The sequence below is a fragment of the Oncorhynchus mykiss genome, chromosome 2 (assembly GCF_013265735.2).
Source record: "Oncorhynchus mykiss isolate Arlee chromosome 2, USDA_OmykA_1.1, whole genome shotgun sequence".
Classification (NCBI taxonomy): Eukaryota; Metazoa; Chordata; class Actinopteri; order Salmoniformes; family Salmonidae; genus Oncorhynchus; species Oncorhynchus mykiss.
In genome coordinates, this window is record NC_048566.1 from 41,248,281 (window position 1) to 41,263,599 (window position 15,319).

General features: G+C 43.5%; 1 protein-coding gene across 1 annotated transcript in view; it reads right to left on the bottom strand.

The window, feature by feature from the left end:
- Nucleotides 1-15,319, bottom strand: part of LOC110489806 (eukaryotic translation initiation factor 3 subunit E) — a 45,871-nt gene that overhangs the window by 8,389 nt on the left and 22,163 nt on the right. The window contains exons 8-9 of the mRNA XM_021562732.2: nt 7,012-7,138; nt 6,171-6,272 (exon numbers count right to left, since the gene is read on the bottom strand). Of these exons, the coding sequence (XP_021418407.1) occupies nt 6,171-6,272; nt 7,012-7,138 (229 nt within the window). The remainder of the gene's footprint in view (nt 1-6,170; nt 6,273-7,011; nt 7,139-15,319) is intronic.

The window sequence follows — 15,319 nt, forward strand, 5'->3', positions numbered from 1 at the left end:
CACTATCAGGCAACACCACATTTCAGCTATGACAATGCTTATCTAAGCATGATAAACTTTGAACAGCTAAGTGTCCTAATCACTGTCATCTGGGATTTCGGCCCAAGATCCTCAAACAAGTTTTGAAAGGGCTAGAAGTGGCCTTTTATGCCTAATCTGATGAGCTCAACTTGGAGGTAGGTTCCCCCTCCGCTTTCAACATGCAAAAGTCACCAACATCTGACAGCGATTCCAGTCGGGGGGGGGGGGGGGGGGGGGGGGGGGGCTGCTAGGAGAAAAAACACAGGGCGCTTACTTACATGACAGGGGGCGGATTCAAATAAGACTGGTCTCTCCACTTCACTTTTCAAATCAATTGCCACTCACTGTTGAAGGTTGCAGTGAAGACAGGGAAGTTGGGAAACAGTACCGGTATCTGACTATTACAGCAATCAGTATCACCCAGTAATGTATCCCTTTTGTTCTCTTCAATGACACCAAACTGATGCATTACACATGCAACCATCACTCCACAAATTTGACTGGATGTTCTTTTTTGTGGCGTGTGTCTCTGTCTGCAAAACCCCCCTGCCTTTATTGCTTTCAAATGAGGCCAGTTCGTGAAAATGTTTGCAGACCCACCACACTTAATGCACTTAAAGGTGGAGTGCAGCAGCTTAACTGTTGCACAGCCACCCACCTCGACAGACAGGTGGTCCTGCATGTGAACGGAGCGCGCTCTGATTAACCCTTTGGCGTGTACAACCACATATTTGCGATAATTGTTGAGTGGTCCCTGCAGCAAACCATCCCAAAAATGTGATTGGAACAGTAGCAACAGAACATATGATGCTAAAACAGCATGGTCTGTAAAGCATCTAAACAACATGTACTGATGGGAAATAAAGGTCTTCAATCGTATTCCTCAAATTCCCCTTTTATTGTAAGAAATGCTAACGTCATCATCCAAACATCACACAGAACACATCCAAACTCATTCCATAAACCAGTCTAAATAACAGATTTCACCCCCCCCCAAAAAAAACTACCTAACAGCTGGATTTGTTTAAAATTTGCTCAGAGGGGTTACAAGGGAAAAATGAAATATAGTTTGAAAACAAGATACGTGTCAGCTAGCTAACAGCAGCTAAATTCTTTGATGGCAGCCATATTTGTTTATATTTGACAAGCGAAAACTCCAACCCCATTCACTGTAAGACAAATAAATTACAGACAAATATGGCTGTGCCCATTGCATGAAAAACTTAGTTTGGCCACTTTTTAGCATATTACAAATATTTTATGTACTTGTTAGTGTATTCAAGGACCGAAGCACATTACTTTTAACCTTTTGACAAAACACAAAGCAAATAGATCACCAAATACAAGCCTACCGCCAAGCCTAACTTTAGCGGGGGGGGCAAACAGAAGTAGATGCAAGAATTAAAATATAACTCCTGGAAATGGAATACCATAGATATCATTCTGATACCGCATCAAAAACAACTGGGAACTTGGAAATTTGCAGCTTCTGAGCTTCCCCAGACAACTGAGGACTTGCAAGATTTGGAATGCATGATTTGTCGGCAGTACTTAAAAACATGTGAACACATTAGGCTCCATACATACGGTATGCTGCAGTAGAAACGACAAGACGAAATACAGAACATAAGGCACTTACTTTGATAGGAAGGCACACATGTCCAAAGTTATTATTGGTAAGGAAAACAATGAAGGCAATGCATAGGACAACCAGAAAAGGTGCCAGAGGGAAAAAAAAGTTGGGCCTGGTCTATTTTTATTTTATTTTTTTTACCCCTTTTTCGCCTCAATTGGCAGTTACAATCTTGTCCCATCGCTGCAACTCCCCTATGGACAAAGATCAGGAGAGATGCGTTCTCCGAAACAAGACCCTGCCAAGCCGCACTGCTTTTTGATCAACCGCTAGCTTAGCCAGGAAGCCAGCCACACCAATGTGTAAGAGGAAACACTGTCCAGCTGGCAACAGCGTCATCTTGCAGACACCCTGACAGCCACAAGAAGTCACTAGAGCGCGACGGGACAAGGAAGTCCCGGCCGGCCAAACCCTAGCCTAACCCGGACAAAACTGGACCAATTGTGTGCCGGCTTATGGGTCTCCCAGTCAAGGACAGCTGTGACAGCATGGGATCGAACCCGGGTCTGTATTGACTCCTCAAGCGCCGCAATGCCGTAGACCACTGCACTACTCGGGAGGCCGTGCAAGGCCTGTTCTCACTAGAGATGCGCAATGTCTTCATACTTGATCTGGGAAAACACTGGGGAAGTGCTTGGGCACTATCTGACTCAGTAAAACCTCAAATTGTGCGCAACAGTGAAATGGGCTACTTCATGTGTGAATTAATTTACACACTAACTCAAACTTCTCGAAAATAATTTGCAATTGACAAGTTCAACCATAGCCTATAGATAATTAGCAGGCAGCATGCCTTGGTTTGAAGGCAGCGGGGGTTAACTGTCCTGCTGCGTAACAAATCAGTACATTGACAAAAAAAAAACTTGCGCTGGGGTGACTTTTACAGATATTTGGAACTCATGGGCGAAAAAGATGAAGGCTTGTGTGTGTGTGCTGGGCCTGCTCTGAGAAGACTGACAGGACACTACTCCCAAGGCAATGCTGCTGAAGCACCTTAAGGAGAACTGGTCTCCAACCTGAGGAGTAACAGGGAGCAGCATCTGCTCCAACCACATGAAGTCTCTAAACAAGACCCCAAGCAGGGAAGTTGAGAACAACCTAGAGGGCTCTTTAAAAGTGTGCGAGTGTTCAACGAGCTTGGTGATTGAGGGCATGTGTAAAGTCTTCGCTGAAATGGGATACAGTTCCAATATTGTTGGTTGTACGTCATCTTGCTGCCGCCCCCACCCACCGAGGCATTTGCACAGGAAAGATAGAAAGATCTCATTTTTGGAGGCAGTGCTTTGGATACTGTCAGAGCACAAATTTGTCAGAGAAAAACGATCAAATAAAACAAATATATCTATACAAGTTAGTTTAGGTATGGGTTCCTCATTCGTTAAGAATCAGACTGGGGGAGCTAGAGGCTCTTAATATTAGCTGAAAATAAGATGAAATGGGACCTTCAGTAAAGCCTAGACAATTTACTTCTGTGAAAGAGCCATTTGATCAGGCCAGATGTTTTTCCATTGAGCGTTTATCATCAAGAAGCAAAGGGGGCAGAATAGCCCAAAGTTTAGCCTTTGATATATCTGCAAGTCCAAATTAACAAATAATTTGGGAAATCTCAATTATACCCTTGTATGCACAGAATGAGGCTGGGAGATTATATTCTCTGAAATCCACACAGAGCACTGCACCAATTAGCACACCTGCTCGGTCTCCAGAACATGTCCAGCCCCTCTTCAGTAAATGAGCAATCTCCTGGGAATATTAAATCAAAGCACCACATAATTGACCCTAAATGATTGACAAATTCACACAATTATGAACTTCTGACCCATGTTAGGAGTGGATGAAACAAACCACAATCTGTAAATATGTTCACAGGGACATTATCAACACTCACACCTAGGAAATCTTAATACCAATGGTGTATTACTAGTTCATAGTGTTATTCCACAGCATTTCAATCTGAGTGGTTTAGTCTTCGACCTACACTCGAAGATTCTGAACTGAGTGATACGTTGGACAGAACTACTCCCAGAAATGACCTAAATGGGCAGCTAGCGTCTGATTAAAATAAAACAAATACTAACATTTCAACATTACCTTGGATGCTTTTTCCCTTGTTTGACCACAGTTGTCTAACTCAGTCTCCTCAAGCTATGAACAATTATGCCTAAATGTAATATCTTCAAGTGTTAGCATGAACACTTATTTGAGTTTTGCTACAAAAGGAGAGACAATCCATTCCCATGCATACAGCTTTTTGTCTACAAACTGCAACCTTTCTAAAATTGCTTTCACAACAGAAGCCTTCTGTAGATGCAAGGATCCATCCTTCTGCTGGTGCGCCACAACGTACTTCAAATAAAAGGTGAAACATTTTGAGCCGAAGGGCTTAAAAAAAAAATCAGCCATGGTGGGAACAGACTAAGTATATCATTTCTATCTTGCCATCCACATGTACTAGAGAAGTAATTCCTCTTGCCGAAGGGTCTTCCCTTGTACCTCACGTTATTTTGTAGTACTAATCTACTCTTAATGAGGGGCTTCAATTCAAATCAAGTCTCTGGCTAGTCCACACAAACGAAACAGCCTTCCTGTAAAATGTCTGTCTTGTTTCATAAACTGGAATAAAAGGATTCCAGAAATGTTCCATACACACAAAAGGCTTCTCAAATTATGAGCACACATTTGTTTACGTCACTGTTAGTGACCATTTCTCTTTTGCCAAGATAATCCATCCAACTGACAGGTATGGCATATCAAGAAGATGATTAAACAGCATGATCATTACACAGGTGCACTTTGTCCTGGGGACAATAAAGGCCACTAAGATGTGCAGTTTTGTCACAACACCACAGATGTCTCAAATTGAGGGAGTGTGCACTTGGCATGGTGATTGCAGGAATGTCCCCCAAAGCTGTTACCAGAAAATGTAATGTTAATTTCTCTACCATAAGCCCCCTCCAACGACATTTTATAGAATCTGGCAGTACGTCTAACCAGCCTCACAACCGCAGACCACGTGTAACCACACAAGCCCAGGACATCCACTTTTGGTTTCTTCACCTGCGGGATCGTCTGAGAACAGACACCCAGACAGCTGATGAAACTGAGGATTGTTTCTGTCTGTAATAAAGCCCTTGTGGGGATAAACTAATTCTGATTGGCTTGGCCTGGCTCCCAATTGGGTGGCCTATGCCCTCCCAGGCCCACCCATGTGAAAGCCATAGAGAAAAGGGCCTAAATGAATGCATTTCAATTTCCTTATAAGAACTTTAACTCAGTAAAAATATTGAAATTGTTGAGTTTATATTTTTGTTCAGTGTGTCTGTATGCATGTTTGGTTTTGTTAAACTAACACGCTGACCACACCACTCGCATCGGGAGCCGCGCAAAATAAAATTACACATTTTATTCAAGCAAAGTTGGTTGCCAACCGCCATATAAAGTCCAAAGAAGAAGCATCGAGGAGAGATTACTAGAAACAAACTCGGTTTACCTTTATCAACATGTGCGTAACGGCACATGAACGAGCGGTCTGGTCAGCACGTAACTCTTAGAAATTAACTGGATTTGTTAGCTAGCTATACCTAGCTAGCATAAAAGCACACTAACAATCACTATGGAAACTAACTGTGTGAACATAAACCAGAGATAGGTCATTAGTTCAGATTGGTATGCAGAGATTAACTAAGTTCACCACCTACTACAGTCTGCACGAGTGAAGAGTTCTGCTGGAAGCAGCCAAGGCAACAACCACCGGTAACCCTCCCACCATTCAATTTGACCCATCACAAAATGGTGGTTGGCGTTGCCCAGAGTCTTTTTTGTACATTGTGAAAAATGTCCTCTTCACAGTCCACCGCGAGCCAACACCTCTGACGAATAGCTGGCTCGTTATTATTACCACATTTTTGGCACTGAGGACCAGGCCTAGATGGACAAAGGCGTTGCTGGAAGTAAAGTGCAGCCTTTATTTTTAGCTGATGCACTACAGTCACTTCAATGGTAGTACACATCAAGCCATTACACACCAAAACGAAAATAAATTATCCCAATGGCTGTCTATGACACACATCTCTTGAGTGTCTGAACGCCTCTGCATAGACCTTTGCTTATAAAGCTTTTACTGTTAACTACCAGGCTGATGGACAATTACACGCCATCATAAAAATCTGTCCAGACCAATGAGTCATAGGGTTTCCCAGAGGACTTCTGTATCACCCAAGTGACCTAATACAATTCTACCATCGGACAATATGTATAAGCCCATGTTTAAAAATACATTTTAAAAAAAGCCCAACGCTGTGAGAAAGCATGAGAGGTTGGCTAATCTTGCATGATAACTAGCGGCGTTTACGTCTGTGCTAGCTACATGGGAACGTTGGAAGGACTGGTTGGCCAATCCAAATCAAGGACTATATAGAGAGCGGGACACAGAACAACCATTCTGAAAAGGATAAATTACTCAAAATCTATTGCACATTGATGAGTGGGTGCGTGCCGGGGGAAAGCTGGGACTTACCGACTCACACTCCCTCAGTTTCTTCTGAGCGCTGTCAAAGTCAAAGTTTACATACAGGCACTCCACAAACTCTGTGATGGGATCTTTGTAGGTGTAGGACTCCTGGAAATGGAAAAGAAGATTTCTAACAATTTGCACATGCCGGTGTGTGCTCTCTTTATTGTTCAGCAGTGGACATAGCACAGGTTCGACTAGGCAAGGCAGCATGCCTCCAACCCATTACTAAAAACAAAAGTCAAATGTGGAGAACCATGGCTAACCAAACAGTAGAATTTACAAGGCAGTGAATAAAAGCAGATTCAAAAAGTCCCCTAAACAATTCCAAACCAATGCTAGGGGGAGAGACCCAAGAAGACCAAAAAGACAGAACAAGCATAGAGCACATGTTTTAGTGATTACACAGAGCCCACCGAGACGGCGCTTATTTAGCTTTCAGAGCCATTGATCTCTGAAGAAGCTACCGATGTTGGGTTTGGGAAGAAATCGGTACTCTACAATCAGACCGTCTGCTGCTATTTATCAAATGTAATGGGTTCAAGACCTCTAGCCAGGACCAGATCTCTGATAGAGTATACTCTAAGAGAAGCATGTTTATCAGCCAAGGCCTTACACTGCTCATAGATGTGTGGATTCTGGCCTTTAATGGGGTTGGGTTAAATGCAGAAGACTTTTCAGTTGAATGCATTCAGTTGTACAACCCCTTTCCCTAATAGTTGGTGACATCGTGTATCAAAATGGCCAATCCTACACTGAGGTTGGCTAACATGTTACTGTGATAGAAAATTTGTAAGAAATGTGTTTTGAGAAATTGGGGTAAGGAATGTGTTCAGATTGTTTATACCTGCTGTATGACCTTGACCAGATCTTTCAGGACCTGCCGCCGCTTGCGAACGTCTTTGTTTGTGATGACAGCAGTGGTCAGGTAACGCAGGATGTGTGGGCACATGGTCTGAATGGCGTTGAGGTACCTGAAATCACAAAACAAAAAGGTTATGACAAGAACAAATAATCAGGGGTCTTAAGGACTGGAGGAACTACATGGCAACAAAAAAAAGCAAGTTGATATTTATGGAGGTGAAGGCTATACGAAGTTGATAAACTGTTGGTGTATGCATAGGTTGAAGGGCATAAAGGTCTATTTTTGGTACACAATTAACTAAGCAATTAGGCCCATGCATTTAGGACTTCTGACCTTATCAACCAAACAGACATGTGCATTGTAATAGCGCATTCTCTGCATGACATGGGTTTAAGCACTCCTTTTCATTACCCCCTGTATAGGCAGAGGGGAGGAAAGGAAACCCTGGCCTCCGCAGTAGACACAGATCACCGAGCAGGGGATCTGCCCAGTAGCTGAAACCCTATCCTTCAGGGCCTTGTTTTTCAGCCACAGGTCAACTTGCTAAGGGCTGAGCACGAGAGGGGGCCTTGTTAGAAGCCAATTAGAACCCTAGACAACATTCTTACTCTGCAGACAGTGTTACAAGTCCTTTCCCAACACACTTTCGTACAAAAAACTTACACACATACAGTGTTCAACATGAGTTAATTGTATAACTTCTCTTCATCCTTATCTGAATAGCTACCATTGACCCCCCCCATTCAATCCACAGACCAAATTACATTTCTAAAGAGGAAGTGGGGTTTCCCTGCCACTTCCGGCTCCTTCAGCTCTGATAGATTAGGATGGAGAAACGTGTTTTTCAGAGGGAGGGAACACCGCAGACGACAGTTAAATTAGTTGAAACAATTACAGGGACAAGTGGGCCTGTGGCACTTGTGATGCTGGGGTCTAAAATCAGCAGTGAGCAGGCGGGCTAGGCGGTGAGCGATCCTCCACCTGGTTGGAGAAGCCCCCTTTCCTCTCCTTTTGTAGTTGTCGGACTTCGTGGCAGACCACAACACCCCAAGTTCTCCCACTTAAAAAGATGAGGCCTGTAATTTATCATAGGTTCACTTCAACTATGACAGACAAAATGAGAAGGAAAAAAAAATCCAGAAAATCACATCAAAAATCCTACAATGAATTTATTTGCAAATTATGGTGGAAAATAAGTGTTTAGTCAATAAAAGTTTCTCAATAATTTGTTATATACTCTTTGTTGGCAATGACAGAGGTCAAATGTTTTCTGTAAGTCTTCACACACCGTTGCTGGTATTTTGGCCCATTCCTCCATGCAGATCTCCTCTAGAGCAGTGATGTTTTGAGGCTGTTGCTGGGCAACAGACTTTTAACTCCCTCCAAAGATTTTCTATGGGGTTGTGATCTGGAGACTGGCTAGGTCACTCCAGGACCTTGAAATGCTTCTTACGAAGCCACTCCTTCGTTGCCCGGGCGGTGAGCTTGGTATCATTGTCATGCTGAAAGACCCAGCCACGTTTCATCTTCAATGCCCTTGCGGGTGGAAGGTTTTCACTCAAAATCTCACGATACATGGCCCCATTCATTCTTTCCTTTAACACGGATCAGTCGTCCGGTCCCTTGGCAGAAAAACAGCCCCAAAGCATGATGTTTCCACCCCCATGCTTCACAGTAGGTATGGTGTTCTTTGGATGCAACTCAGCATTCTTTGTCCTCCAAACACGACGAGTTGAGTTTTTACCAAAAAGTTATATTTTGATTTAATCTGACCATATGACATTCTCCCAATCTTCTTCTAGATCATCCAAATGCTCTCTAGCAAACTTCAGACGGGCCTGGACATGTACTGGTTTAAGCAGGGGGACACGTCTGGCACTGCAGGATTTGAGTCCCTGGCGGCGTAGTGTTACTGATGGTAGGCTTTGTTACTTTGGTCCCAGCTCTCTGCAGGTCATTCACTAGGTCCCACCGTGTGGTTCTGGGATTTTTGCTCACCGTTCTTGTGATCATTTTGACCCCACATGGTGAGATCTTGCGTGGAGCCCCAGATCGAGAGATATCAGTGGTCTTGTATGTCTCCCATTTCCTAATAATTGCTCCCACAGTTGATTTCTTCAAACCAAGCTGCTTACCTATTGCAGATTCAGTCTTCCCAGCCTGGTGCAGGTCTACAATTTTGTTTCTGGTGTCCTTTGACAGCTCTTTGGTCTTGGCCATAGTGGAGTTTGGAGTGTGACAGGTTGTGAACAGGTGTCTTTTATACTGATAACAAGTTTAAACAGGTGCCATTAATACAGGTAACAAGTGGAGGACAGAGGAGCCTCTTAAAGAAGAAGTTACAGGTCTGTGAGAGCCAGAAATCTTGCTTGTTTGTAGGTGACCAAATATTTTTTTCCACCATCATTTGCAAATAAATTCATTAAAAATCTACAATGTGATTTTCTGGATTCTTTTTTCTCATTTTGTCTGTCATAGTTGAAGTGTACCTATGATGAAAATTACAGGCCTCATCTTTTTAAGTGGGAGAACTTGCGCAATTGGTGGCTGACTAAATACTTTTTTGCCCCACTGTACATACTAATTACAGTGCATCAGGTTGTGTGATCCTCGTAATGTTACATGGAAAATATAACTAACGAGACGCAGAATTAAAAGTATCACACTCGCAAATGCGACCAGTTAGTTTCGTATTTGCATTTAATGTATTTCACTGGCAAATGCGAGTGAACTGCTGGCACTTTAGAGCCCACTGAATGTCCATCTTATGTTCGCTAACCTTAGCTTGAAACAATTAGGGTTTACCTTTCCACAACAGAGTCAAAAAGGAAGGATTTCAACCCAGTGCGTGTGAGTGAGCGTGAATAATGAGGAGAGAGACGGGATAGGAGAGTGGAGATGAGGGGTAGAGAGCGAGATTTCATTAACCACCTGAGATTGATAGAACAATGTAAACCAATGGTGAGAGCTTGGATAGCATTACTAAAGTATTAGTTTCCCCCTTTGCACCTACATCATAGATCACCTCATGATAATATTCTCACCGTGAGTGCCCTTGAACTCAGTAGAGGTTTTCAATAACACAAACTAGGAAGGCCTGATGCAACTTTTGCTGACTGTGGGTAACAGAGGTCAAACATTAAACTAAGGCCTAGCCACCAACTTTGGCCAAAGGAAGTAATGGTCAAGGGGTGAGGGAATGAGGCCAAGCCTCACTGTGGAATTAAGTGGTGTCTTGACTGAAATTGCAACGCAAACACTCCCTCAAGTTTGTCCAAACAGATGTTTGTGTGAGCTTTTCATGACTAATTATTGGGCAGCCTTTCATTCATGTGTCACCAAGATGGCATAGCAGTCAGACGTCTTTTGTCCTCGTCTTGTTGTGTGTGTGTGTGATATATATATATATATATATATATATATTTCCAACTTTCTTCACATACCTTTTTATACATACACTGCTCAAAAAAATAAAAGGGAACACTAAAATAACACCCTAGATCTGAATGAATGAAATATTCTTAAATACTTTTTTCTTTACATAGTTGAATGTGCTGACAACAAAAATCACAAATTATCAATGGAAATCCAATTTATCAACCCTTGGGAGGTCTGGATTTGGAGTCACTCAAAATTAAAGTGGAAAACCACACTACAGGCTGATCCAACTTTGATGTAATGTCCTTAAAACAAGTCAAAATGAGGCTCAGTAGTGTGTGTGGCCTCCACGTGCCTGTATGACCTCCCTACAACGCCTGGGCATGCTCCTGATGAGGTGACGGATGGTCTCTTGAGGGATCTCCTCCCAGACCTGGACTATAGCATTCGCCAACTCCTGGACAGTCTGTGGTGCAACGTGGCGTTGGTGGATGGAGCGAGACATGATGTCCCAGATGTGCTCAATTGGATTCAGGTCTGGGGAACGGGCGGGCCAGTCCATAGCATCAATGCCTTCCTCTTGCAGGAACTGCTGACACACTCCAGCCACATGAGGTCGAGCATTGTCTTGCATTAGGAGGAACCCAGGGCCAACCGCACTAGCATATGGTCTCACAAGGGGTCTGAGGAGCTCATCTCGGTACCTAATGGCAGTCAGGCTACCTCTGGCGAGCACATGGAGGGCTGTGCGGCCCCCCAAAGAAATGCCACCCCACACCACGACTGACCCACCACCAAACCGGTCATGCTGGAGGATGTTGCAGGCAGCAGAACGTTCTCCACGGGGTCTCCAGACTGTCACGTCTGTCACATGTGCTCAGTGTGAACCTGCTTTCATCTGTGAGGAGCACAGGGCGCCAGTGACGAATTTGCCAATCTTGGTGTTCTCTGGCAAAAGAAAAACATCCTGCACCGTGTTGGGCTGTAAGCACAACCCCCACCTGTGGACGTCGGGCCCTCATACCACCCTCATGGAGTCTGTTACTGACTGTTTGAGCAGACATGCACATTTGTGGCCTGCTGGAGGTCATTTTGCAGGGTTCTGGCAGTGCTCCTCCTGCTCCTCCTTGCACAAAGGCGAAGGTAGCGGTCCTGCTGCTGGGTCTTGCTAATTGCCTAGAATTTCCACCGGTTGTCTATTCCATTTGCACAACAGCATGTGAAATTTATTGTCAATCAGTGTTGCTTCCTAAGTGGACAGTTTGATTTCAGAGAAGTGTGATTGACTTGGAGTTACATTGGGGCGGCAGGGTAGCCTAGTGGTTAGAGCGTTGGACTAGTGACCGGAAGGTTGCAAATCCCCTGAGCTGACAAGATACAAATCTGTCACTCTGCCCTTGAACAGGCAGTTAACCCACTGTTCCTAGGCCGTCATTGAAAATAAGAATTTGTTCTTAACTGACTTGCCTAGTTAAATAAAGGTAAAATAAAATAAATAAAATAAACATTGTGCTGTTTAACCTTTCTGATCTCCCCATCCCGGATCCGGGTTCGTGAATACAGACTCAAGCTCATTACCATAACGCAACGTTAACTATTCATGAAAATCGCAAATGAAATGAAATAAATATGCTAGCTCTCAAGCTTAGCCTTTTGTTAACAACACTGTCATCTCAGATTTTCAAAATATGCTTCTCAACCATTGCAAAACAAGCATTTGTGTAACAGTATTGATGGCTAACGTAGCATTTAGCATTAGCATTCAGCTGGCAACATTTACACAAAAAAACAGAAAAGCATTCAAAAAAATCATTTACCTTTGAAGAACTTCAGATGTTTTCAATGAGGAGACTCTCAGATAGCAAATGTTCAGTTTTTCCTGAAAGATTATTTGTTTAGGACAAATCGCTCCGTTTTCTGCGTCACGTTTAGCTATGAAAAAACCCCTGTATCCAGGATTGTGTAAATCTATCAGCAAGCTCATTAGCATAACACAACGTTAACTATTTATGAAAATCGCAAATGAAATGAAATAAATATGCCATCTCTCAAGCTTAGCCTTTTGTAAACAACACTGTCATCTCAGATTTTCAAAATATGCTTCTCAACCATAGGAAAACAATAATTTGTGTAAAAGTAGCTAGCTAGAGTTAGCATTTCGCGTTAGCATTAGCGTTAGCATCCAGCACGCAACATTAACAAAAACATAAAAGCCTTCAAATAAAATAATTTACCTTTGAAGAACTTCTGATGTTTTCAATGAGGATACTCTGTTAGATAGCAGATGCTCAGTTTTTCCAAAAAGATTCCTTGTGTATTAGAAAGAGCTCCTTTTTATACATCACATTTGGCTACCAAAAAAAATCCATAAATTCAGTCCTCAAAACGCAAACTTTTTTCCAAATTAACTCCATAATATCGACTGAAAACATGGCAAACGTTGTTTAGAATCAATCATCAAGGTGTTTTTCACATATCTCTTCATTGATACATCGTTCTTGGACACATGCTTTCTCCCCTGAATCAAATGGTAAAGTAGAAGCAGCTGGCAATTGCGCACCGAATTCGACGCAGGACACCAGGCGGACACTTGGAAAATGTAGTCTCTTATGGTCAATCTTCCAATGATATGCCTACAAATACGTCACAATGCTGCTAAGACCTTGGGCGAACGACAGAAAGTGTAGGCTCATTCGTTGCGCAATCACAGCCATATAAGGAGAGAATGGAAAACAGAGCTTCAGAAATTCTGCTAATTCCTGGGTGATGCATCATCTTGGTTTCACCTGTAGAATGAGTTCTGGGGCACTTACAGACAAAATCTTTGCAGATTCTGAAACTTCAGAGTGTTTTCTTTCCAAAACTGTCAAGAATATGCATAGTCGAGCATCTTTTCGTGACAAAATATTGCGCTTAAAACGGGAACATTTTTTATCCAAAAATGAAATAGCGCCCCTAGAGCTCTAACAGGTTAAGTGTTCCCTAGCCAGCTTCTTTACTGGCTAATCGTTAGTATTCAGCTAACCACGGTTTGTGGTCATCAGCTATCCTTTAACTCGAAAATCTATCGGCAGTTTTGTGCGGCTTGGACCGGAACATACCGGACCTATTTTTCTCTCCATGTCCCCGGATTTCAACCGCAAGCTCTGTACATTTATACTTGGATCTCGCAGCTAGCTAGCTGCTATCCGTGTGACTATCGGCTTACGTCGATTTCGGAGCAAACATCAACTATTGCGGAGCTAGCCAGCTGAAGAGTTCCATCAGTCACTCCTGGGCTACAATCACCTATCCGGACCCGTTTTACTGCCAACACGGAGCCCCACCGGGCCTTCACAACTGGACTACCGACGTTATCTGCCCGAGGGAGTTATCCAGCTGGCTCCTCCGTCGCGAGGTTACCTGAACGCCCATCTGCGGTCCGCTAATCGCTAGCTGTCTTATTGGCTGCTCTATATCTATTTTTTTTCTTTCTTCGAATTGGATTGATCCCCTCTAGCACACGGAACCCCACTAATCCTACCGACGGAAACGCACAAGGTGGCTAAAAACAGACCTCCATCCAATGCTAGCTGTCTGAACCGCCGTGACCCCAAAGAACCTCACTACTCACTGGACCCTTTTGATCACGACTAAGCATGCCTCTCCTTAATGTCAATATGCCTTGTCCATTGCTGTTCTGGTTAGTGTTTATTGGCTTATTTCACTGTAGAGCCTCTAGTCCTGCTCACTATACCTTATCCAACCTATTAGTTCCACCACCCACACATGCGATGACATCTCCTGGTTTCAATGATGTTTCTAGAGGCAATATCTCTCTCATCATCACTCAATACCTAGGTTTACCTCCAATGTATTCACATCCTACCATATCTTTGTCTGTACATTATACCTTGAAGCTATTTTATCGCCCCCAGAAACCTTTTACTCTCTGTTCCAGACGTTCTAGACGACCAATTCTCATTGCTTTTAGCAAGAAAAAGAACACCTCCCAGCTGCCCACTGCACTGAAGATAGGAAACACTGTCGCCACTGATAAATCCACTATAATTGAGAATTTCAATAAGCATTTTTCTACAGCTGGCCATGCTTTCCACCTGGCTACCCTTACCCCGGTCAACAGTACTGCATCCTCCACGGCAACTCGCCCAAGCCTTCCCCATTTCTCCTTCTCCCAAATCCAGTCAGCTGACGTTCTGAAAGAGCTGCAAAATCTGGACCCCTACAAATCAGCCGGGCTAGACAATCTGGACCCTTTCTTCCTTCTAAAATTATCTGCCGAAATTGTTGCCACCGCTATTACTAGCCTATTCAACCTCTCGTGTCGTCTGAGATTCCCAAAGATTGGAAAGCAGCTGCAGTCATCCCCCTCGTCAAAGGTCAACACTCTTGACCCAAACTGCTACAGACCTATATCTATCCTACCCTGCCTTTCTAAGGTCTTCGAAAGCCAAGTCAACAAACAGATTACAGACCATTTTGAATCTCACCATACCCTCTCTGCTATGCAATCTGGTTTCAGAGCTGGTCATGGGTGCACCTCAGCCACGCTCAAGGTCCTAAACAATATCTTACCCGCCATCGATAAGAAACATTACTGTGCAGCCGTATTCATTGATCTGGCCAAGTCTTTCGACTGTCAATCACCACATTCTCATCGGCAGACTTGGTTTCTCAAATGATTGCCTAGCCTGGTTCACCAACTACTTCTCTGATAGAGTTCAGTGTGTCAAATCAGAGGGTCTGTTGTCCGGACCTCTGGCAGTCTATGGGGGTGCCACAGGGTTAAATTCTTGGACCGACTCTTCTCTGTATACATCAATGATGTCGCTCTTGCTGCTGGTGAGTCTCTGATCCACCTCTATGCAGACGACACCATTCTGTATACTTCTGGCCCTTCTTTGGACACTGT